This window comes from Micromys minutus, assembly GCF_963924665.1.
Source record: "Micromys minutus genome assembly, chromosome: 22".
Lineage (NCBI taxonomy): Eukaryota > Metazoa > Chordata > Mammalia > Rodentia > Muridae > Micromys > Micromys minutus.
Window position 1 is genome coordinate 7,075,196 of NC_137957.1, and position 25,866 is coordinate 7,101,061.

The following is a 25,866-nucleotide window of genomic DNA, read 5'->3' on the forward strand; positions in this document are numbered from 1 at the left end:
CAGAGAAAGACCTGTTGGTAAATTAAGTAAGAAATCCTGGCTCAGGTGAGGCAGGGGCAGTATAGAGGTCACAACTCAAGAAATCTATGTTCATGTTTGCTTGAATCCAGGTAGACAGGAAAGTGGCCACTTGAGAGAGGAAATTCATTTCTTTTTCCTACATTAGCTCTGCGAGTCATGATGTATCTGGGTTCCTATCCCCCATCACCTTGTGTTCTGAGGGCAGCATTCCATGTTTGGGGCTGGCCCTTCTATCTTCCCAGGAGCTGCTGTATTAGGAGGGCACAGGCTGTCCCTGTCCTCTCCTGGAAGTTGTCCTGAGTCCAAGTGCAGGTTAGCAATAGTTTCTCACCATGTTCACAACTTTCTGGTGTGTGGCTCCAGAAAATTCAGAGACACAAGATAAGCCTGGATTGGATCATAGTGCATGTGTGGTAAAAAAACAAAGCAAAACATATTCCTACATGTGTTCAGGTAGAAAACATTATAATGGAAAAGACCTGCCTGATTGAACAATCAGTGGTGTTTCCTGTAGCAGTGAGTTAGGGACAAACAAATCTAACTATCTAGCGGTTTAAGGTCCAGCAGGTTTCACCTGAAAGGAGGGCTGAAAATGAAAGGGTGTAGGGCGCAAGAGAAACATGAAGTTCTCCGAACTTGCACCCACTGCTCTCTGACCGACCTTGGCTGCACAGCCTGCTCTCATAGAGTTCGGTGAATCTCCGTGGCCCAAGGTCATCATGTGACTACAGCCCAAAGGCAGACCCAATAGCAAGAAGTGAAGTGTTGATGGTTGTTAGGAAATTCAGTGTTGACTGCATGCCTAAAGGTCAAATTCTTAGATGTTTACATTTTCCAGTGTAAAAAGATCCAGGCTCATTTTGACTCAGTGTCTCTTTCTCTTGACTTCTATAAGCCATGTGGCTCTACCTGGTGGCACTGGTGGGCCTGTGGAACCTCCTGCGCTGGTTCAGGGAGAGGCAGGTGGTGAGCCGTCTCCAAGACAAGTATGTCTTCATCACAGGCTGTGGCTCTGGCTTTGGGAACCTTCTGGCCAGACAGCTGGACAGGAGAGGCATGAGGGTGCTGGCTGCATGTCGGAGGGAAGAGGGAGCTGAGCAGCTGAGGAGCAAGACATCTGACAGGCTGGAGACAGTGATCCTTGATGTCACCAAGACAGAGAGTATTGTGGCAGCCACTCAGTGGGTGAAGGAGCGTGTTGGGAACAGAGGTACCATTGAGAGTTCTTTTTGTGTTGTTAGTTTTCTGTCTCTGCGTGAAGAGAAATATTGTGTAGTCATAAAACAATTCCTGGTGGGTGTCAGGGTTAAGTTGGGGTAACTACAGCCTCTGCCGTTCTCTAGCACATCAGTCTGTCCTCTTACCTCTACCCTGAATCCTCCAAGCTGACCCAGGTGTCATTGTTACAAATAGCTGCTTGCTAGAGGTTACACCATGTGTCCACTTTCCATTCTCTGTGCACGGTCCCTGTCTCCTTGAGCCTGTGCAGGTCTTACATGTGCTACCCCAGTCTCTGTGATATCACAGGAGCAGCAGTCCTGTGTCTCTGGAATATAGTCTCTTTGGAGTTCTCAGCTTCACAGGTTTTTGCCAGAGCCACTTAATCTCCTCAACATCTACAGTCTTGTGTCTCATTGTTAGTTCTTGTGTAAGGCCAGACACAGTTTTCCTGATGTAGACTGATCAAGGTACCTGAGGGTGAGTACCATAAATAATATGCATTAAGAGTCTTGTCACTGTGTGTTCTCTTAGCAGAATAACAACATTCCATTTTCTGAACACATGTGATCTATCTAGTCTTAGGTTCTTTTCCACTCTAGTAGTGTTGTTATGGGTTCCCTCTCAGACAGCAGACCTTAAATCTAATAAAAAGTGTTTAGTGACCCCCATGACAGTGGTGTATTTATTGCCCAATATAGGTCATTGATGTAGAACAAATGATATGTGACTGGGTAACAGTAATGACTGCCTTTCTCCTTTGGGAGACTACAGAGTATCTCCTGCCACCTTGAATGTTCATCCATGGCAGTGAAACCTTTAGTTTGTCACCAGTACAGACTAGAAATATTTGGCCTCTTCCATTGCAATGTATGTGTCAGGTTCCCTGTCACCTGTGGGAAGTGCACTGCTGGGGGTGAGAGTGGTTCCTAATACCAACACTCATGATCTGGACTCCTACAAAGGGCTTAGATCACATCTCCAGCTCTGAGGCACACAGCTTGTCTTCTAGGCTCCAGTTAGCTCCACTCCAGTGCTGCTGCTGATCTTGGTAGTCTTCCCAGGTTACTGGCATCTCCAAAACTGCTGGGAACTTTGCTGCAACTGGGCTGCACTTTCACAATAGCCTGTCATAGGGTATCTTCCTGGGCTCATGTCTCAACTTCTTTGTGTGACTCCTTCAGTCCTGCCACTGAGGGTGCAGCTCCAACAATGACCACTCTGGGCCTCCCACAGGGCCAAGCATCAGCTGCTCCATAACCCCTTTACAGCCATTCCCACCTGGTTGACTCTTACACATTACCAAAGGTGACTGTCAACATGAGTTACAACTTTCTCCACTTCTGAAAGTCAGCTTCTCTGTGTTCTCAGGAAACACTTCTCAGATTTTCTACCTCAGTGATGCTGGACTCTTAGAATCACTGTTAATTTCTTAGCTCCATCTGACCAGCACCAATTGTCCCATTAACTCAAAGGTCTTACTTCAATGTTGCTGGTCTCTTGTGAATCATGGCTGACTCTTCAACCCCAGGAAACCAGAATGGCAGAAGCTTGACTCAAAATGGCTAATATTAGTGGGAGAGTCCTTAATTTCCCTGTGAAATTTCACAAGCGAGGCCTTTATCTTCAGTATGACACTCAACATTCATACATTCCAAGCTCCTGAAGACCATCCCACTCAGGTCACATAAATCAGTGGCTTTGTAGCCCAATGTTCCAAAGCCTTCTACATTACTCACAAAACTGTGGTTATATCTGTCACCACAGGACCCCTCGGTACCATTACCAACTTGTCTTAGTTGTGGTTAATTTTACTGCAATAAATCCCTGTGACCAAAAACAACCTAGTGAGGAAAGGGGTTGCTCAGTTTTTAATTCCACATTGCTTTTGACCACCAAAGGAAATCAGGACAGAGTCTCAAACAGGGCAGAACTTGGAGGCAAGAGCTGAATAAGAGGCCATGAGTGGGGCTGCTTACTGGCTTGCTTTCCATGACTTGCTCACCCTGTTGTTTATAGAACCTTTAGTCAATCAGTCCAGTGATGGCTGCACATTCAGTAGGCTAGGTCTTTCCCCACTGATCAGTGACTGAAAAATTCCTTACAGCTTTTTCTGCTGGAGTCATTTCCTTAACTGAGGCTCCATCCTGTCTGATGACTGTAGCTTGTTCAGAGTTGCCACAAACTAGGCATTACAGAGTGTTTTCTTAGTGTCTGAGGAGAGTTGATCAACATTGATTTTCATCAAAATCGATGTTGATCAATATTGAGAATTGATCAATATTAATCTCAAGTCCAGTTTCATTGGAGGCAAAAACACAGCACTGTTTTTGAAAAATCTCCCCCATCAGTTTTCAATATTTGGCTTCTCAACAAAAATTTCACCCAGAGATTGATTTTGCATTTTCTTTCTTTTTACCTTTGTATTTTTTTCTGTTGGCTCTTTCTCTTTCCTTATTAGAAAATGATGAGTAACGATCCTTCCTTATCACTTTATTTTGTGACCATTTGAAAGCAATAGGCAGCTGCATGTAAACTGCTCACACTACACTGAAGATACAGGAGTCCTCTTTAGAATTCTATCTCTGTGAAGACTTGCCTTGACCACTGTCACTCCTATAGAGGAAAGCATTTCATTAAGGCTGGCTTACATCTAGAGGTTTAGTCCATTATCATCACATCAGCAAGTGTGGTGGGTGTAAGGAAGGCATGGTGTAAGGAAGCATCTGAGAGCTCTACACACAGTTCCAAAGGAACAGGAAGAGCCTAGGATAGCCCACTCCCAGTGAATCACATAATCCAAGGGGACCACACCCATTCTAACCAGGCCTCATGACTTTGAGCAATTTCTGCCATTTCCTTCTAAACCACTTCAACAAATAGAGAATAAAATCATTGCCAGGATGGCATCAACTTGGAAATCATAAGTATAGTTTGATGGTCTCCATATGAGCAGAGGTGACCATGTCTCTAAACTCTGTTCTTAAACTTAGCAAGTAAAAGGGGACCTCTGGCTGATCCCCAGGCAGGAGCTGGGCCACAAAGTCTTAAAGAATGGAGGTATCCATGCCATGAGCCTGCAGTCTCTGGCATGAGTTCCCAGCCCTGGTGACACCATGCTCTTATTCCCTGCATCCTATTCTCCAGTACATGTGTCATGGTGGTCTTACCTTGGTGAATGTACATTTCATCCATAACTAAACCTGTGATGTGTGACTCTCTCTTTCCACTGTCCCCAGGACTCTGGGGCCTGGTCAACAACGCTGGCATCTCCATCCCCTCTGGTCCCAATCAGTGGATGAATAAACAGGACTTTGCCAGTGTGCTGGATGTGAACCTGTTGGGCATGATCGAGGTGACTCTGAGCCTGCTGCCCTTAGTGAGGAAGGCGAGGGGCCGTGTGGTCAATGTCTCCAGCGTCATGGGCCGAGTGTCTCTCTTTGGTGGTGGTTACTGCATCTCCAAGTATGGGGTAGAGGCCTTCTCAGACTCCCTCAGGTACTGGAAGTGAATGAGACCTTGAGGGGTGCTTTGGGAGGGTTTTCATTTATTCACATTGCCTTTCAGTCTCTCACCTTCCCCTCACTGGTTCATTCACCGGGCAGCACTTTTCCAAGTCTCTAGAAGAGGCTGTGCGCATAATGACTGAGACATGAGGTAAGTTCTTTTTTTCCTGTTACAGAGGAGGAAAGGTATTGGGGAAATTGCTGGCAGAGAATTGGACCTGTGAGTTCTTTCGGTCAAGAACCCATTCCCATTAGCTCTATATGCTAAGCATGTTTTGAAATGGCCAGTCAGCCGTGTTGACCATGATAGCCCTCAGGATTTGGGGAGAGTCCTGTAGCAGGATTAGACTGCATTAGAGAAAACATGGGAACCTAAAACGTGGAACCTGGATGTGTAGGTTGATTCTTTATGGAGAATGGACAGGCCAGGAATGAAGGAGGGTGTCACCAGGTGGGCAGAGGGAGACCTGTGGAAATTAGAGTGATCTGAATGCTATTTATTACGTGATGTTGGCAACCCAATAGTTCTGACTTCATTAGCGGTTCACTGCTGTGAACAGACATATTGACTAAGGAAATAAGGGCAGCATTTAAATGGGGCTGTCTTACCTGTTCAGAGGTTCAGTCCCTTATCTTCAATGTGGTAGAATTACAGCCTCCAGACATGCATGGTAGAGGAGGAGCTGATGTTTCTGCATATACCCCTGAAGGGTGCTAGCAGAATATTGGTTTCCAGTCAGCTAGGATGAGGGTCTTACAGTCCATACCTACAGTGACACAGCTACTCCAACAGGACCACACCTTCCAATACTGCCACTTTTTGGTCCAGAATATACACACCATCAGAATTTCAAAAGGATTGAACCTGTGGAGTTTGGGGGCAGGGAAAGGGAAGGATGACAATTTCAGGGAGTGGATGAAGGAGGTTGCTCTCTGGAGACACCTGCAGGTGGAAGGTGGGCAGTGTCCTGAGAGCAGATCTGGGGTAGATGGGAGACTTTACTGGTGGGGTGGGGGTGAGTTGGACAAGGACAAGGATACTTTGTATCCACACTACATAAAGAAACTTCTTACATGGTGCCATACACAAGAATGTTCAGCTTGAGGCCAGTGAGCCACACACACACCAAACACTTAGTGTGACATTCAAAAGCAGGTAGGCATCCCAGACTCAAAGAATGTGACCATTCCTCACCACAGGCTCCTGTTGGCACTCTACTGTCCTCTGATTAACATGAGAATGACCTCAGAAGTCCTTGACATCTGTCTGTCTTGCAGGAGGGAGCTCTCCTACTTTGGTGTGAAGGTGGCTATTGTAGAACCGGGCCTCTTTTATACTGGTATGATCAAAGGTGCCAGATTATCATCAAATGCTCAAATGCTGTGGGACCAGACCAGCTCAGAAATCAGGGAGATCTATGGCGAGAAATTTCTGGAATCCTGTAAGTGAGCTGAGAACCAAAGCAAAGTCCAGTCATCGACCCTTAACCCCTGCTCATTTATCAGTTCCAATGTCATGATCCTTAGCCTCAGAGAACACACATTTAGACCCATTTCCTGGAGGTGGTAGGCAGTTTGTGTATGGGGTCTGAAAAGGAGTTCTTGGCTTTCAGAAGATGCTGCCCTATTCATTTTGATCCTCTCATGGCCATGGGTCTGTAAATGAAGTCAGAGAAGGGATGGGGTATAGGACCAGCACTTAAATGAGCTGAGATACAGGAGACTGAGTGCACAATTCTTCCTTGAAGATTGTTTGCAGTCCTTCTGAGGAACTGGAACAGGCTAGGCTTGGGTTTCGTAAAATGGATTGTCCCACGTAGAGAGTAGAAGTTCTCCTCTATGCTGGTGACAGACAAGAGTGGTGGGATCTGAATGTCACCTGGATCAATCTTCATTCTGCACAGATCTGACAAGGCTAAATGAAGTGGACCAGAGGTGTAACAAGAACCTGTCTTTGGTGACCGACTGCATGGAGCACGCCCTGACTTCCTGTCACCCTCGCAGCCGGTACTCAGCTGGTTGGGGTGCCAAGCTCTTCTACATCCCCATGAGCTACCTGCCCACCTTTCTTGTGGATGCTATTCTCTACTGGACTTCTCCAAAGCCTGAGGAAGCTCTCTGAATTCTTTACCTATGTGCATTCTTGGGGAAATGTAGGTACAGTGTTAGAAAGGGGATCCTCAGGAGAAATTAGGAGGTTGGAAGGAGAGAGGTCATTCCTCTGGGCTTCATTGTTTACACTCTTTTTTCTACTAATGTTTTATGATACTAATCAAGACAGATGATGACCAAATAAACAGCCTAAGACTTCTGCCATGGTGTTCAATACAAACCTACTGTCTGTTGCGCATGCTCTGAGGATCTTAGCAAACCATAAGGATCCACACAAATGAAGAGGTTGAGAACAGCTTGTGCCAATCACTGACTGCCCTTTTCCTCCTGTGCAGGAAATGAACTTGCCCTGGCTAGTTTACACTGCTGTGCAGCATGGAAGTGTCTCTGCTGTGAGGTCAGCAATGATCATGGCCTGGTATTTGTGAGGAGTGCTAATAAAGGTAGCATTCATGTCCCAGGATCAGGTCAGCATGCCCCCGCTGTGAGCTTCTGTCCCTGTCCCAGGGTCAGGTCGGCATGCCCCACGTGTGAGCTTCTGTCCCTGTTAGGTAGAATCTGGAAGTGAATGGAGAATTTTTTTTTTTTTAATTTTGAAATCATGGTATTTTTGAACTCTGTTTCTTTTTAGAACAAAGTATGAGGTGATTTTCCTGCTCTGCCATTTGTTTTGTGACTTTGCTGGTTTGTGAGGTTTGGATCTCAGAGGTAGGTGGGATGTCCTGAGAATCTTTGGCACAGGCCAGCAGGATTATCTCTGATTGTCGCAGCTCTTCCATCCACTGACATGGGATCAAGTGCTCTCCATTCAAACCCTAAAAACAACAAATAAGGCAGAAGCCTGTGCATGAAAGTTCATGAACAGAATTTACCTGTAGGTCCCAACCTTCCATTGAGACTCATAAATTGGTCATCTCTTCCTGTGATACACTAAGTAACCATCCCTTCCTGCAGACCCACTAGGTGACCATGAATTTCTAAAGTTTGACTAAGTGATCACTAAGTAACCATGTATTTCTAAAGACTCACTAAGTGATCATTCCTTCCTGCAGACCCACTAGGTGATCATGCATTTCTAAAGACTCACTAAGTAACTATCTCTTCCTGCAGACCCATTAAGTGAACATAATTCCCTTTAGACACACTAGGTGACAATATTTTCCTAGCACAGTCCACAATTAATCATATCTTCAAACAGACCCACTAAGTGATCATCAATTTTCTACAGGCTAAATGACCACCCCTTTCCTTCAGAATAAGTAAGTAACCACCTCTTTCTTATAGAACCACTACATGATCATCATTTCCCTGTAGACTCATTAAGCGACTACTCCTTTCCTGCAGACTCACTAAGGGACCATCCTGTACCTACAGAACCACTAAGTGAACATTCTTTCATTTAAGACCCAAAACCTGACCACCCCAACCAAGCCCTTCTTATTTTCCAACTGTTCTTGTCACATGCCACTTCTCATGTCCCCTCCCTCTGTCCCAATGCCATCATCTCCAGCAGAGTGTAGAGAATGTCTTCCTCAACACTGGTCTTTCATTTTATGGACAGCATTTTTGCAAAAGAGCAACAAGGGTCTGGAACTTGCTGTGGCCTCTGACAGATGGCTCTGCCTGCTGCTAGGTTGGTGAATCTCAAGAGTAGGCTGAGCAGAGAAGTGTGTGTGGAAGAGACAGAGAATCCTGGGCTCAGTGCAGACTTGCCCTGGGGAGGGTTCCCACGGCTGCCTGGCTCCTCTTCTCAGAGTAGGAATATGGAGGCTGAGGAAGCACAGAGGACACTCATAAATAAACAGTAATTCCCGTTTCAATGAAAATAGAAATTCCTCTATAACCTGTTTTTATATTTTAGTTTCTATTTGTTTTTGAGATGTCTCACTACATAACAGGTTTACCATGACCTCATCATCTCTAGAACTACTAACTTCATCATTACACAAATCACACTGTGATAACCCAACAGCATTTCAACCTGTGAGGAAGCTGGTCAGGAGGTTGGACCAATCTCAGTCCGCTTTGGAGGATCACACCGGCTCCAATGTGGAAGGCACAGCACCAAGGCCAGATCTACTGCCCTAAGCATGGGCTGAGCCTCAAGAGCATCTGGATGAGACTGAACAACACGTAGGCAGCAGGAAGTGCATTGTAAAGAGATCCAAGGCTGAATGCCAGATCTCTGGAGGAGACTCCTTTCCTCCTCACCGAGGTTTCTTCACTGGGAGAAGCCAGTGTGTACTCAGAGAGACACAGGGACAATGGCTGCCACAAGAGGCTGTCTCACTCATCCAAGCACGAGGGCTGCACTGTACACACCCCAATCCCAGGCCTCCAACCTACATCTTCAGTCATTAGAACACAAGAGTCCTTCATTTCTGGTTCCCAGTTATGATTGAGTAGGGGCTGCATGTGATCAAGTCTAGAAACAGGCTTGACATAGACCTGTCTCCAACATTTGCATCACTGACTCTAGGTTCCACCTCTCCTATTTTAAATGAAGAAGAAAAGGTGGGTTGAATGGGGTACAATGTTTTAGACAAAAGGGTTTCCCCTCGGGCTGAACTTGACTCCTGATCCCAGTAGATGCTCAATTTACATCTACCTCAGGGATCAGAGCAGCCCAGAGATCTGAAGAGCTACACTGGTGGACACTCAAAGGCCTAGAATGGGACCAGCTCACTTCTCCCAGGACAGGGAAGAGGAGGGGCTGAGCACTGTCAGTTGGCTTATGCATAAATCTCAGGAGGGAAGGATGGATGGATGGAATGAGGGAACCTCAACAATTTTGGGAGGTATCTCTGAGACTTTCTCTTTGCCCCTGTGGCTCCTGCAACAGAGTCACATCCACTTTCTATTCTCTCTGACTTTATCCAGAAAGTCCAGGGTTGGAACAAGATCCTGCTGTGTTCTAGAAGACCTTGACACCAACAGAAGTGCCCATTGCTGCGAGGATTAGTAAGGAAAAAACATTAGGTATGAGAAGCAAGAAGTTATAGTGAACGGAGGGGTCCTAGAGATTCATGGGTGAAGCAACAAGGAGTCACTAGGGAAATGAAATCTGCCATTGGTCCAGCCCACAAGCCTATGGGTCTTCTTTTAGCTAGATGTGGGCAAGGATGAGAATTTTTAGGTCCTGTTGGCTGTGGACAATTTTCTTCCCTGTTCTCCATCACTGAAATAAGACAATGAAAGGGAATCCAGGCAACTACTGCAGAAGCTGGAGCCAGAATAGGAGCCAGAGGAAAAAGAGCAGCAGGAGGCTGGTGATGTGCTAGAGCACAGTGTGGAGCAAAAGCAGCCTCAGAAAAGGAACAAGGCCAGAGAAAGAGGCAAGAGCAGGAGCAAGAGGTAGAGAGGTGCAGAGAGATGCTGAAGAGCAGGAGCAGCAGGAGAAAGTGGAACTGAGAGAGGAATAGAAGGAGGAGAAACAAGAGGAAGTAGAGGAGGAGGAGGAAAGGGAGGAGAAAAAGCAGCAGCAGGAAGAGGAGGAGCATGAGTAAGAGGAACAGTAGAAGATGGACCAGAATTATTCACCCTGGAGCCCTCGATAGACAGACACTCTGGCTCTCCTTTAGATGTCCTGTAGGATAAATGTCAGTCCAGAATGTACCCCAAACTAACAGCTCTGTAGCGGGTAGGGCTAAGGGCCCCTGGGGTCAGACTCAGTTGCAGTCTTTACACCTTTCTGTCTTTACAGTCCTAATGCAATGGAGTCTGCTACATTCAGATGCTCAGTGTCTGAGGGTCTAGGGTCTCCGAGTGCGGGGAGAGAAGCAGGCTCCTCCCATTAAGGTGCTTTCCAGCAACTTGGCCTAGATATAGGAGAATGAAAAACCCAAGGTGCATTGAGTTCTTTTTTTTTAACAACTTTATTTTAAAAAACAAAGATAAATGTACAAATTTTAAGCATTTTTGCATAAAAGTATATAAATACATTTTTGTCAGTGCTTGTGTGTTCTTTTTTTTAAATGTTTGATAGTGTGCATTAAGATCTTACCAGTTACAATGGGCATAGGGTACATGTAAAAACAGGTTGTAACTTAAGACAGTTTGTTTTGTATCTTGCGTCAGCCTCAAATGTACATATAAAGGATTCAAGACTACACTATGCATTTGATCAATTACTTCTATATAAAGTTTTTAGTATTTCACTTCTTTTCTTTTTTTTTTTTTTTATTAAGAACAAAATTTAACTGGCTGGCTTAATGGTTCTGAGGTTCAGTTTTTTTGTTGTTGTTGTTGTTTTGTTTTGTTTTCTTTTCCTTTTTTCTTGAACTTCACACAGTCTGTGAATTGTTTCTGGGGCAGTCCGAGCCTCTGGGGTTAGCATCCCACTATCAGTGACTGCATATTATGTCTGTTCTTTTGTGACTGGGTTATCTCACTCAGGATGATATTCTCTAGATGCAGCCATTTTCTTAAGAATTTGGTTAAGTCATTGTTTCTGATGGCTGAGTAGTATTCCATTGTGTAAATGTACCACAATTTTTGTATCCATTCATCTACTGAAGGACATCTGGGTTCTTTCCAGCTTCTGGCTATTATAAATAGAGCTTCTATGAACATTGTGGTGCATGTATCTTTGTTGTATATTGGAGTGTCTCTGGGGTATATGCCCAGAAGTGGAATAGCTGGGTCTTCAGGTAGTATTATGTCCAATTTTCTGAGGTATCGCCAGACTGATTTCCAGAGCAGTTGTATCAGTTTACAACCCCACCAACAGTGGAGAAGTGTTCCTCTTTCTCCGCAACCTCGCCAGCATCTGCTGTCATATGAGTTTTGGATCTTGGCCAATCTAACTGGTGTGAGGTTGAATCTCAGGGTTGTTTTGATTTGCATTTCCCTGATGGCTAAGGATGTCGAGCACTTCCTTAGATGTTTCTCAGCCATTCCATATTCCTCAATTGAGAACGTTTTGTTTAGCTCTGTACCCCATTTTTTAATAGGGATGTTTGATTCTCTGGTGTCTAGCTTTTTGAGTTCTTTGTATACCTTGGATATTAGGCCTCTATCTGATGTGGAGTTGGTAAAGATCTTTTCCCATTCTGTTGGCTGCTGTTTTGTTTTCTTGACAATGTCCTTAGCCTTACAGAAACTTTGCAATATCATTAAGTCCCATTTGTTAATCTTTGACCTTAGAGCTTGAGCCATTGGTGTTTTGCTCAGTAAATTTTCTCCTGTGCCTATGTGTTCTAAGGTTTTCCCTACTTTTTCATCTAATAGTGTCAATGTATCTGGTTTAATGTGGAGATCTTTGATCCACTTACACTTGAGCTTTGTACAAGGAGATAAGAAAGGGTCTATTTTCATTCTTTTGCATGCTGAGTGCCAGTTGGACCAACACCATTTGTTAAATAGGCTGTCCTTTTTCCATTGAATGTGTACAGCTCCTTTGTCAAAAATCAGGTGACCATATTCGTGAGGGCTCATTTCTGGATCTTCTATTCTGTTCCATTGATCCACGTGCCTATTTCTGTACCAGTACCATGCAGTTTTCAGCACAATTGCCTTGTAATATAGGTTGAGGTCAGGGATAGTGATTCCCACAGATGTTTTCTTGTTGTTGAGGATGGATTTCGGTATTCTAGGTCTTTTGTTATCCCATATGAAATTGCACATTGATCTTTCGAACTCAATGAAGAACTGGGTTGGAATTTTGATGGGGATTGCATTGAATCCGTAGATTGCTTTTGTAGGATGACCATTTTTAAAATGTTGATCCTTCCAATCCATGAGCATGGGAGATCTTTCCATTTTCTGAGATCTTCCTCGATTTCCTTCTTTAGAGGTTTGAAGTTCTTGTCATATAGGTCCTTCACTTGCTTAGTTAGAGTCACACCAAGGTATTTCATAGTTTTTGTGACTATTGTGAAGGGTATCTTTTCCCTAATTTCTTTCTCCACATGTTTGTCCTTTGAGTATAGGAAGGCTACTGATTTGTTTGAGTTAATTTTGTATCCAGCCACTTTGCTGAACTTGTTTATCAGCTGTAGGAGTTCTCTGGTGGAATTTGTGGGGTCGCTTAAGTACACTATCATGTCATCTGCAAATAGTGATGTTTTTACCTCTTTCTTTCCGATTTGTATCCCCTTGATCTCCTTTTGCTGTCTAATTGCTCCAGCCAGGACTTCCAGTACTATGTTGAATAGGTAGGGGGAGAGTGGGCAGCCTTGTCCAGTCCCTGATTTTAGTGAGATTGCTTCAAGTTTCCCACCGTTAAGTTTGATGTTGGCTGTTGGTTTGCTGTATATTGCTTTTATTATGTTTAGGTATGGACCTTGGATTCCTGTTCTTTCCAGGACTTTTAACATGAAGGGGTGTTGAATTTTGTCAAATGCTTTCTCAGCATCTAGTGAGATGACCATGTGATTTTGTTCTTTGAGTTTGTTTATATGGTGGATTACATTGATGGATTTTCTTATATTAAACCATCCCTGCATCCCAGTGATGAAGCCTACTTGGTCATGGTGAATGATTGTTTTGATGTGTTCCTGGATACGGTTTGCAAGGATTTTGTTGAGTATTTTTGCATCGATATTCATAAGTGAGATTGGTCTGAAGTTCTCTTTCCTTGTAGGGTCTTTGTGTGGTTTAGGAACGAGAATTATTGTAGTCTCAAAAAATGAGTTAGGTAGTATTCCATCTGATTCTATCTTGTGGAATAGTTTGGAGAGTATTGGTGTTATGTCCGCAAAAAGTCTGATAAAATTCTGCACTGAACCCATCTGGACCTGGGCTTTTTTTGGTAGGGAGGCTTTTGATGAGTTCTTCTATTTCTTTAGGTGTTATGGGATTATTTAGATGGTTTACTTGGTCCTGGTTTAACTTTAGGATCTTGTATCTGTCTAGGAATTCATCCATTTCCTCCAGATTTTCCAACTTTGTGGAGTATAGACTTTTGTAGTAGGATCTGATGATTTCTTGAATTTCCTCAGTTTCAGTTGTTATGTCTCCACTTTCCTTTCTGATTTTGTTAATTTGTATACTCTCTCTTTGCCCTCTAGTTAGTCTGGCTAGCGGTTTATCAATCTTGTTGATTTTCTCAAAGAACCAGCTCTTGGTTTTGTTGATTCTTTCAATGGTTCTTTTTGTTTCTATTTGGTCTATTTCTGCCCTAATTTTGATTATTTCTTGCCGTCTACTCTTCTTGGGTGTATCTGCTTCCTTTTGTTCTAGGGCTTTTAGCTGTGCTGTCAAGTTGCTGATGTATGCTCTCTCCAGTTTCTTTTTGGAAGTGCTTAGGGCTATGAGTTTTCCCCTCAGTAGTGCTTTCATTGCATCCCATAGGTTTGGGTATGTTGTGTTTTCGTTTTCATTGAATTCTAGAAAATCCTTAATTTCTTTCTTTATTTCTTCTTTGACCCTGCTATAGTTTAACAGAGCATTGTTTATTTTCCATGTGTATGTGGGCTTTTTGTTGTCTTTGTTGTTGTTAAAGACCAGCCTTAGACCATGGTAATCTGAGAGGATGCATGGGAGTATTTCAATCTTCTTATATCAATTGAGGCTTGTTCTGTGTCCAATTATGTGGTCAATTTTCGAGAAGGTGCCATGGGGTGCTGAGAAGAAGGTGTACTCTTTTACTTTAGTTTAATATGTTCTGTAGATATCTATTAATTCCAGTTGGTTCATAGTCTCTGCTAGTTTTACAGTGTCCTTCTTCAGTTTCTGTTTCCATGATCTGTCCATTGGAGAGTGTGGGGTATTAAAGTCTCCCACTATTATTGTGTGGGGTGAAATGTATTTTTTGAACTTAGTAGGGTTTCTTTTATGAATGTGGGTGCTTTTGTATTTGGAGCATATATGTTAAGGATTGAGAGTTCTTCCTGACAGATTTCCTCGGTAATAAGTAAAAAGTGTCCTTCCTTATATTTTTTGATAACTTTTGGTTGGAAATTTCCTTTATTTGATATTAGAATAGCCACTCCAGCTTGCTTCTTGGTGCTGTTTGCTTGGAAGTTTTTTTCCCACCCTTTTACTCTGAGATAGTGTCTGTCTTTGTCTCTGAGATGAGTTTCCTGTATGCAGAAAAATGCTGGATTTTGTTTATGTATCCAGTCTGATAGCCTATGTCTCTTTATTGGTGAGTTGAGTCCATTTGTGTTAATAGATATCAAGGAATAGTGGTTTCTGTTTCCTGCTATTATTGCTTTTGTAGGTTGAGTTGTATCTGTGTCTTTTTCTTCTTTTGGTTTTCTTGCTTAGGAGTTTTCTTGTTTTTACTAGGATGTAGTTCCCCTCATTGTACTGGGTTTTCCACCTATAATTTGTTGTAGTGCTGGGTTTGTGGTCAGATGTTGTGTAAATTTAGATTTGCCTTGAAATATCTTCATCTCTCCATCTATGGTGATTGATAGTTTTGCTGGGTATAGCAGCTTGGGCTGGCACTTGTGCTCTCTTAGGGTGTACATGTTGTCTGTCCAGGCTCCTCTAGCTTTCATAGTCTATGTTGAGAAATCGGGTGTGATTCTGATTGGTCTGCCTTTATATGTTACCTGACCTTTTTCCCCTACTGCTTTTAGTATTCTTTCTTTGCTTTGGGCACTTGGTGTTTTGACTATTATGTGTCGGGAGGAATTTCTTTTCTGGTCCAACCTATTTGGAGTTCTGAAGGCTTCTTTTATGCTCATGGTCATCTCATTCTTAAGGGTAGGGAAGTTTTCTTCTACGATCTTCTTGGAGATATTTACTGTGCCTCTTAGTTGATAGTCTTCTTTCTCTTCTATTCCTATTATTTTTAGGTTTGGTTTTCTCATTGTGTCCTGGATCTCCTGCACATTTTGGGTTAGGAGGTTTTTGTTTTTTGCTTCTTCTCTGGCTGTTTTGTCTATGTTTACAATGTTGTCTTCTGCTCCCGAGATTCTCTCTTCCATCTCTTGTAGTCTATTAGAAATGCTTGCTTCTGTGACTCCTTATTTCTTTTTTAGGTGTTCTACCTCTAGGGTTATCTCTTTTAGTGTTTTCTTTATTGTGTCAATTTCCGTTTTAAATTCCTTCTTCCATTCCTTCATCTCTTTGGTTTTGTTTCCTCTAGTTCTTTGAGTTCTTTGAGTGTTTTTCTTGTTTCCTCTTTAAAAGCTTCTGATTCTTTTTGCTTTTCCTCCTGTTCTTGTTTAAGGATCTCTATCAGCGTCTTGAGGTATGATTTTAGGTCTGCATCTTCTTTTTCTGTAGTGTTTGGCATTCCAATGTTTGCTGTGATGGGAGAGCTGGGTTCTGGTGTTGCCAGGTTGTCTTGGTTTCCTTGGGATATGCTCTTTCGCTTTCCTCTTGCCATCTTGTTGTCAGTGATATGTTCTTGCCTTTCCCTTGTATCTGGTCTGTGTCTCTGGATTTCCACTGGTCCAGGTGGCAGATGGGCCAAGCCTTGGTGCACTGAGTTCTAAGAGGACGGTCAGGTAGATCAGGGGGTGGCGGGGCACAGCGTGCAATGCACTGATGAGAATTTACTGAGGGACGTGTAATCTCAGGTAGCAATCGAGGGAGCTGGATTCCTGAGATCAGATGAGGAAGACGGTTGTGTGCAGACGTGATGTCATCAGCTGGTCCCAGCATTGGTGTGAGGGGGTAAGCGTGTTGACTCATAAGGCCACACCCTCCCTGAGGAGCTATAGACAGTCATGATTGCTGGAGGAGGGGGAGACAAATTCCTCCAGAGTACTTACTGGTAAGCTGTCCTTGCTCAATGAAATAACTCCCCACCCACCCTGGTACAGGCAGCTTTAAGTAATGCAGTGGGAGAGAGGGACATACAGGACCGGAAACAGGCCACGGACACGGTCAGAAGACAAGAGGTTTGGTGGAGACATGTGCCTGTACACATGTAATAGAAGTGCAGGCGGATGTTTGTGTGTATGTGTGTGTGCGCACTTGCATACATGTGCAATATGTATGTGTACATATATCTATGTATGAAATTGTAGAAAAATAAATTTAAAATGAAGGGAAAGAGTGACCTTCTTGTAGCAGGAAGTTACCTTGTTTACATTAAACTGGTATCAAAGAGTCAAACACACCTCTGAAACAGGACTGAAGAGGAATCGGAAGCCCTCCATGAGCACAGTCTTGATGAGTGTGAACTGTTGACCAGGCTCCACCATGAGAAGGGTAGAGGCCTCAGACCCATGGGAACTGGCAAAGCCTTTCTCTATGTGGGTCAGACTCAGAATTGGCAAAACCTTCTTCCTCTAGCCCCGGAGCAGGTGTTTGGGGATGATTGACCCCTATGTAAATAAATACTGGCACCTGCAGCTTCCTCCTTCTGGAGGATTCCAGCCTGAGACAGCTGCCTACAGACATGACTAGCAGGCCCCTCCTCCTTTATGTCCAGGGGAGAGAGCTGACCCCCAGTGCTCATACAAGACCCTGGAGGCAGAGTCTGTGTCTGTCCTTTCTCCATTCCCTCACCTCAACTAGTCAGGGTTTCAGACCTCAGCCAGATGAATTGTAACAAGGTCAGAGATTCAGAAGATCATGAAGGACCTGTGTGACAAGTGAGATCCTGTCTCAAATGAACTTGTTGCTTAAGTTAAATCATAATAAAGAGGTTAGGTCATAAACAGCCTGCGGCAGGACTGGCTTGTCTACCAGATGACCTATTTTGTTGCCAACTCCAAGGTTAGGTAGCTCACAGCCACCTTTAACTCAATTCCAGGGGACAAAATTATCTGGCCTCTATGCGTGCTCTACACACATGCAATACAGACACACGTGTACACGGTGAGTAAAACAAAAATGAGTGAAATAGATAAACCCAAGGCAGGAAAGATCATTTACTATTTCACCAGCAGTGGTAACAATCAGAGCAGTTTCCTGTGGTCCCATGTTCCCCATGTTTATGCTGAGGAAAGAAAAGCCAGGCACGTGTGCACAGCACATGTGTGCTGAGCCCAGAAATGTTCATCCTCCTGAGACTATTCTCTCACACTGTACTCCTATTGACCCAACTACACAAATGGATCTCGCCTTCACAGAGCTCCCTCAGGCTTTGGAGAAGTCCAGTAGAGAATAGCATCCACAAGAAAGGTGGGCAGGTAGCTCATGGGGATGTAGAAGAGCTTGGCATCCCAACCAGCTGAGTACCGGCTGCGAGGGTGACAGGAAGTCAGGGCGTGCTCCATGCAGTCGGTCACCAAAGACAGGTCCTTGTTACACCTCTGGGCCACTCTGTTTAGCCTTGTCAGATCTGTGCAGAATGAAGATTGATCCAGGTGACATTCAGATCCCACCACTCTTGTCTGTCACCAGCATAGAATCTTCTATTCTCTACGTGGGACAATCCATTTTACAAAACCCAAGCCTAGCCTGTTCCAGTTCCTCAGAAGGACTGCAATCTTCAAGGAAGAATTGTGCACTCAGTCTCCTGTATCTCAGCTCATTTAAGTGCTGGTCCTATACCCCATCCCTTCTCTGACTTCATTTACAGACCCATGGCCATGAGAGGATCAAAATGAATAGGGCAGCATCTTCTGAAAGCCAAGAACTCCTTTTCAGACCCCATACACAAACTGCCTACCACCTCCAGGAAATGGGTCTAAATGTGTGTTCTCTGAGGCTAAGAATCATGACATTGGAACTGATAAATGAGCAGGGGTTAAGGGTCGATGACTGAACTTTGCTTTGGTTCTCAGCTCACTTACAGGATTCCAGAAATTTTTCACCATAGATCTCCCTGATCTCTGAGCTGGTCTGGTCCCACAGCATCTAGAAATTTGATAATATTCTGGCACTATTGGTCAGACCAGTCAGGAAGAAGCCAGGCTCTAAGATCGCCTCCTTCACACCAAAGTAGAAGAGCTCCCTCCTGCAAGACAGACAAATGTCAAGGACTTCCCAGGACTTTCTCTGAGAACACGTTAATCAGAGTACAGTAGCATGCCAACAGGAGCCTGTAGTGAAGAAAGATCACAGCCATTGGGTCTAGGATGTGCAGGAAATGGAAAGGATCTTGTGATAAGGGCATCGCCTCTGTGCTGTTGGATGTCACACTGTTTGGTGTGTGCGTTTCACTGGCCTTAAATTGAACATTCTGGTCACATGAGACCTGTTTCCTTCTAATGCAGAGGCAAACAATCCTCTTCTCTAACCAAGTCGCCTCCACCTCACCAGGAAGTCTCCATCTACGCATCTGTCCAGAAAGCTCTTGGGGCAACCCCATTTTCTACCTGCAAGTGTCTTCAGAGAGCAACTTCCTGCATCTAACTCCCTCACAGTGACAGTCTCCCTGTTCCCTGCCCCAAATGCCTCCCCTGGTTCTATCACTTGGAAGGGTTGCATTGCCAACAGCACGAAATACATAGCCTTCTGCACCAAGTTCTCCATCATTTGCCTCTTCCATGGTGACCACCCTCCTTCCACATCTTGTCTTTTCATTCTCTAAGGAGAATAAATCTTCACATATACACTCCAGGTTCCAGGATCTCACTTTCAGTTTGATGCAGCCCTGCTACAGGACCCTCCAGAAATCAAATCCTGAGTGTTATCAGGGTAACTGACTGGCCACAGCAACCCCCACAGGGAGGTCACAGTTGTCCCCTCTCACTCTCTTGGTTGCCATAGTCTTTAGGCCATAATTGAAGCACGTATGTTATGCTAAATTGTATTTATTGTGGACCCTGATATATACCTGTGGAACTGAAAAAGATATTCACCCCAATTCAAAAACATGCTCAGCATATTGAGGTCAGGGGTCAGAATTCATGACCCATAAATGCACAGTGTCAATCCTATTCCAACAATGTCCCTCAATGCTCTTTCTCCTCAACAAAAAGACAAAATGAACTCAACTCATGTGTCAGTCATGACCTCTTCTACAGACATGGAAATGTGCTGCCCAGTGAATGATTCACTGAGGGGAAGGTGAAAGAGACCAAATACCAGAGTCACTTAAGAACATAATTAAATAAAAGCCCTCCCAAAGCTCTTCTCTGAGACCCCTTCCCTTCCAGTACCTGAGGGAGTCTGAGAGGACCTCTACCCCATACTTGGAGATGCAGTAACCACCACCAGTAATATAAAATCAGCCCAAGATGCTGGAAACGTTGACCACACGGCCCCTCACCTTCCTCACTAAGGGCAGCAGGCTCAGTGTCACCTCAATCATGCCCAACAGGTTCACATCCAGCACACTGGCAAAGTCCTGTTTGTTCATCCACTGATTGGGACCTGAGGGGATGAAGATACCAGCATTGTTGACCAGGCCCCAGAGTCCTGAGGACAATGGGAAGAGGGAGTCACACATCACAGGTTTAATTGTTTATGAAATGCACATTCACCAAGGTAAGACCACCATGACACATGTACTGGAGAATAGGATGCAGTGAATAAGAGCATGGTGTCACCAGGGCTGGGAACTCATGCCAGAGACTGCAGGGTCACAGCATGGATACCTCCATTCTTTATGTCTTTGTGACCCAGCTCCTGCCTGGGGATTGGCCAGCAGACCCCTCTTCCTTGCTCAGTTTATGAACAGATGGTGGGAACATGGTGCACATTCGTTACTCTGGAAACCATGAAGGTATGTTTGTGTTTTACATGTTTATGCTATCCTTGAAGAGATTTTAATCTTTTACTTTTTGTGATGGTTTGAATCAAATGGAAACCATAGGCACATATATTTGGATGCTTTTTCCTGAGAGGAGCAATGCTTGAGAAGAAGTAGAAGCTGTGGCCTTTTTGGAGTGGGTATGTTCTTGTTGAATTATGTGATTCACTGGAAATGGGCTATCTCAGACTCTTGCTGTTCTTGCTACCTGTGGATATATATGTAGAACTCTCAGCTCCTTCTCTAACACCATGACTACCTACAACCCACACCACTTCCTGTCATGATGATCATGGCCTAAAGTTGAAATGTATGCAAGCTCAAATTAAATGTTTCATCTATAGGAGTTACCATGGTCACAGTCTTGCTTCATAAAGATAGAATTCTGAAGAAGACAGATGTATTTTCACATTCCTCTGAGCACTTTACACACAGTTACCTGTGTCTTTCAAATGGCCAAGAAGAGTAATAATATGAAAGAATTACTTTCATTATCATTCATTATGTATTGATAAGTAAGGATAGTCACAAGAGAGAGAAGAGAAGGAACAAAAGAAAACAAGGAGAAAAGAATAAAAAAACAAATTAATCTGTGGAGAAAATTTGGTTGGGAAACAACACTTCATTGTGGGAGATCTGGAAAACAGAATGTTGCTATAATAAAGCCAGCTTTGAAATTAATAATGATCAACTCTCATTATTGATCAACATCTATACTAAAATCAATATTGATCAACTCTCAATATTGATCAACATCCATATGGATGAAAACCAATACGGATCAACTCTCCTCAGATACTTACAAAACCCAATATATTGGCTGGTTCTGTGACAACTTGACACAAGATGGAGTCATCAGAGAGTAAGGTTCCTTAGTTGAGGAAAGATCCACATGTAAGACTTTTGATCGATTAGTGGTCAACTCAGGAGGTCACATTCCATTGTGGATATCATCCCTGGGCTGCTGGTCCAGGGTTATGTTAGGAAGCAAGCTGAGAAAGCAATGGAGAACAAGCCAATAAGTAGCACCCATCTATGGCCTCTGCATCAGCTCCTGACAGCAGGTTCCTTCCCAATTTGAGTTCCTGCTCTGACTTCTTTTGGTGATGAACAGTGACACAGAAGTTTAATCTAAATAAACCCTTTCCTCGAACAACTTGATTTGGATAATGGTGTTTTCTTGCAACACTAAAAACCCCGACTAAGACACTCAGAAACAGGATACGATGACAATCCTTGCTGATAACCAACAGGACAGATTTTTCCACTGTCAACCTGAACACACTGGCTTCTTTTTGCCAATCACCCGCAGATGGCCCTCACTCATCCCTTCGGCCTTTCAGTCATGGATTGTCAAGTAACCACTCAGAAGGCCTACATAAAACACCATATCTCCATTGTCAATTTCTGTGGAGAGGGAATGGGAGACTGGTTAATTGGGATTAAGATCAACATTTGTTGATTTTAAAATGTTGGCTAAATAAGGCATCTGCTTGTTTTGGCTCAAAAGCATGTCTTGTGTTTCTACATAGGTATAATATTTAATTGAGATTGTTTTATTTTTCTCTTTTGAAACATTATATGGAAACCTACTTTGTTTTTGTTGGGTTTTTTTTTTTTTTTGGATTTTTTGTTTGTTTGTTTGTTTTAAGAAACCTACTTCTGAAGAAGCTTCCTAAACTACATATATGAAAAGAATTTCAGGGGTGTCACCATTTGATGGTAAAGATGATACCACCGAAAATAAACATCTTAATCCACCAAGTAAAACCTTCAGTACCAGGAATAGGTCACATTTGGTCCCTGAAAGGGACCCATGGTACATTACCTCTGTCTTAGTAAGGGTTTTAGTGCTGTGAGCAGACACCATGACCAAGACAACACTTAGACAACATTTAACTGGGGCTGGCTACAGGGTCAGAGGTTCAGTCCATTATCATCAAGGTGGGAGCATGGCAGCCTCCAGGCAGGCATAGGGCTGGAGGAGCTGAGAGTCCCACCTCTCATTTGAAAGGCATGCAGGAGGAGACTGGCTTCCAGGTAGCTAGGATAAGTGGGCATAAGTTTTAAGACTCTCATGGAAGCCAGTCTTCTCCTGTTTCCTTTGGAACAAGATGAAGAACTCAGAGCTTCTCCTACAACATGCCTACCTGGACACTGCCATGCTCCCACCTTGATAATGGACCGAATGTTTGGACCTGTAAGCTGACCATAATTAAATGTTGTCCTTCTAACAATTGCCTTGTTCATGGTGTTTGTATATAGCTGTAAAACCATAACTAAGTCAAGAGCTGAAGACCATACTGTCTGATGTAATCAAACTGAGGAAAGAAAGCTGATGTTCAAATAAAGTTTCACTGCTGTGGATGAGCATTCAAGGTGGCAGAAGATATTCTGAACACTCCTAGAGGAGAAAGGCAGTCATTACTGTTACCCAGTCACACACCATATGATCTACAACAGTGACCTGCCCTTAAGTTATATATTGGGCAATAAAGACACCATCGTGATGAGGGTAACTAAACATTTTTCATTAGACTTACGTTCTAATGTCAGGAATGGAACCCATAATGATATTACTAAAGAGGCCCAGAATCTGAGAGTAGATAGGTCACATGTGATTATCAGACAACTGTTTGTTGTTACTTACTTATGTTATTGGTGTTTTATTTATTTATGTTACATTTTCTCGGGGTTTTAAATTTTATTTTTGTTTTTAACACACAGACAGAGAGAGACAGACAAACAGAACGTGTACTTCAGTGACTGACACATGGGGAGGATCTGGGAGGAGTTGGGGGAAGGAAAACATGTTCTAAGTGTTTGCATGAAAAATTTAATAAAAATATGTGGAACAGATATTTTAATATACTCTAATCCAAAAACACACATGATTGCAGACTCAGAATTGATGAGAAGTTTCATAAGATGTTCTTAGGACAGTAATATAAAAAGGACGGGGAGCAATACTGGCCCATGCCAGCGAAGCCAACAGGAAGCAGCTGAGGAACAGGTTCATCAGATGGTGACCAGCTCCACATCGAGACACTACCTCAAACACACAAGGCAGGAGAACACATGGGAACCAAATAGTACTGAATGCTGAGGCCTGCTAAAAGAAATGGGGCATGGGCCAGAGTCAAGTAATTTTAACTCACTGGAAAATACTATTATAAAATATGTTAAATATTTCTCACACTTTGAATGGGAAAGAATGCATATACACTAAAAACACCTGACAAAAAATTACTTGTTTTTAATCTACTGGATAGGAAATCATATGCTAATTGCAGTTTGACATGTCTAGAGCTTAGAATAATAACTGCTTTGCATTTATTTTTATATAAATTTAATTTTAATAAACACTAAAACAAATACTGAAGAGAGAGACACAGGGAAAAGGTTATTGATAGGTAGTGTGTATGTGTGTGTGTATGTGTGTGTGTGTGTGTGTGTGTGTGTGTGTAAAGAGAGATATCACTACCTGGCCTTAGTGTCCTAAGGCATTCCTTGACATTGGACATAAGTCTGGCAATGACTTTGGCTCTCCCTGTGAAGGTGCACATGTAGTGCATAACAACATGTTTCAGGACTGAGAAATCAGATGCACATGGGCTTCACACAGACACCAAGACCCAGCACCCCAGGTCTCTCCTTCCTCCTTACAGTCTCTATTCTAGGACTCAGCAGCCAACAATCCAGTCTTTATACATACAAAGACAAAGAGGACAGAAAAGTGCTGCACATGAAATCTTCCCAAGGCACCAGTTGATCTGGAAAACAGAGCTTGGAGGATTCAGGGTAGAGGGAAGAGGACAGACTGATGTGCTGGAGAGGGGCAGAATCTGCAGTTTCTCCAACTCAACACTGATCATCACCAGGAGTATTTACAGGACTACACAGGACTTTACACACACACACACAGAGAGAGAGAGAGAGAGAGACAGAGAGAGAGAGAGAGAGAGAGAGAGAGAGAGAGAGAGAGAGAGAGAGAGAGAGAACCAACAACACAGACAGGAATGTCAATGGTACCTTTGTTCCCAACACGCTCCTTCACCCACTGGGTGGCTGCCATAATACTCTCTGTCTTGGTGACATCAAGGATCACTGTCTCCAGCCTGTCAGATGTCTTGCTCCTCAGCTGCTCGGCTCCCTTCTCAGTCAGACATGCAGCCAGCACCCTCATGCCTCTCCTGTCCAGCTGTCTGGCCAGCAGGTTCCCAAAGCCAGAGTCACAGCCAGTGATGAAGACATACTTGTCTTAGAGATGGCTTACCACCTGCCTCTCCCTGAACCAGCGCAGGAGGGTCCACAGGCCCACCAGTGCCACCAGGTAGAGCCACATGGTTTGGAGAAGACAAGCAGAGAGTTCAATGCTCTGAATTAAATGAGCCTGGCATCTGCTCACCCAGGAAGGTGTAGGCATTGAAGAAAATCTCCAGAGTTGTGGCAGGAATCCTCTGCATTGCATATTAATGCCTTACTTCTCTGGTCTTTGACCTCTTTTGAATTCCAGACATATGATGACTTTTGGGTATGCCTATCTCACTGCCAAAGAAAACACCACAAATTACTAAATAACAAAGAACTAGTCTGTTATGATTTTTGCTTCTGGGGCACATGTGCAAATACATGTGTGTTTTATTACACAGGACCATGGTCCAATCCTGGGCTCTCCTTGAATCTCTGGATCATGCACTCTGGAGCCACAAACCAGGATGTTGTGAACAGAATGAGAAAATATTGGTAACCTGCACTTGGACTCAGGACAACTTCCAGGAGAGGACAGGAACAGCCTGTGCCCTCCTAATACAGCAGCTCCTGAGCAGATAGAAAGACCAGCCCCAAACATGGAAGGCTGACCTCAAAGGGACACAATGTGATGTGACTGGGACCCTGGACACATCATGACTCACTGAACTGATGTACGAGGAAAATGAATTTCCTCTCCCAACTAGCCCTTCTGCTGCCTGGATTCAAGCAGACATGATCATAGATTTCTTGAGTTATGACCTCCATTTCTACCCCATCTCACCTGAACCAAGATTTCTTGCTTTATTTTCCAGGAAGTCTTGCTCAGGACATCTGCAGTAGTGCGTAGAGCTTTGCACATGGCTCCATGCACCAGGGACTAACTCTCTAATTTCAGCTCAAAATAAACATGGTGCCTTTCTTGGGAATGATGTCATGTGTTTCCCTTACCAACACTTCCACTTATTTCTGTACCAACCTGCAAGGATCACATTGGCCTTGTGATCTCAAGAACCAGGTTTCTATCAGCAAGTGTCCAGGATAGATTACAGCTCTGCCTGGAGACCTGGGCTTGGGTATCGGTGGGGAGTGAACTGTGGGTATGGAGCTGAGTAACTCTCCCTTCAAAGGGGAAGCTGCCCCTGGGTCTGCTCTGCATTTGCTCTGTTCTTTCTTCTCTTCTTGCCTAATCCTGTATGGCTTACTGCT

General features: G+C 43.7%; 1 protein-coding gene and 1 pseudogene across 2 annotated transcripts; one reads left to right on the plus strand and one right to left on the minus strand.

Annotated features, from left to right (window-relative positions):
- Positions 1–918: 918 nt before the first annotated feature.
- Positions 919–6,867, plus strand: LOC308435142 (retinol dehydrogenase 16-like; the record flags this gene model as incomplete). The annotated part of the gene is made up of 4 exons (XM_080935760.1): positions 919–1,231; positions 4,479–4,737; positions 6,024–6,187; positions 6,650–6,867. The coding sequence occupies 4 exons, from the start codon at positions 919–921 to the stop codon at positions 6,865–6,867; spliced, it is 954 nt and encodes a 317-aa protein (XP_080791886.1).
- Positions 6,868–17,830: 10,963 nt separating this feature from the next.
- On the minus strand, positions 17,831–24,751 carry LOC308434616 (retinol dehydrogenase 16-like; annotated as a pseudogene). Its single transcript has 4 exons — positions 24,439–24,751; positions 19,814–20,072; positions 18,503–18,666; positions 17,831–18,048 (listed from the first exon to the last, which is right to left on the minus strand). The product of its transcript is annotated as a retinol dehydrogenase 16-like (transcript).
- Between the last annotated feature and the right edge of the window lie 1,115 nt (positions 24,752–25,866).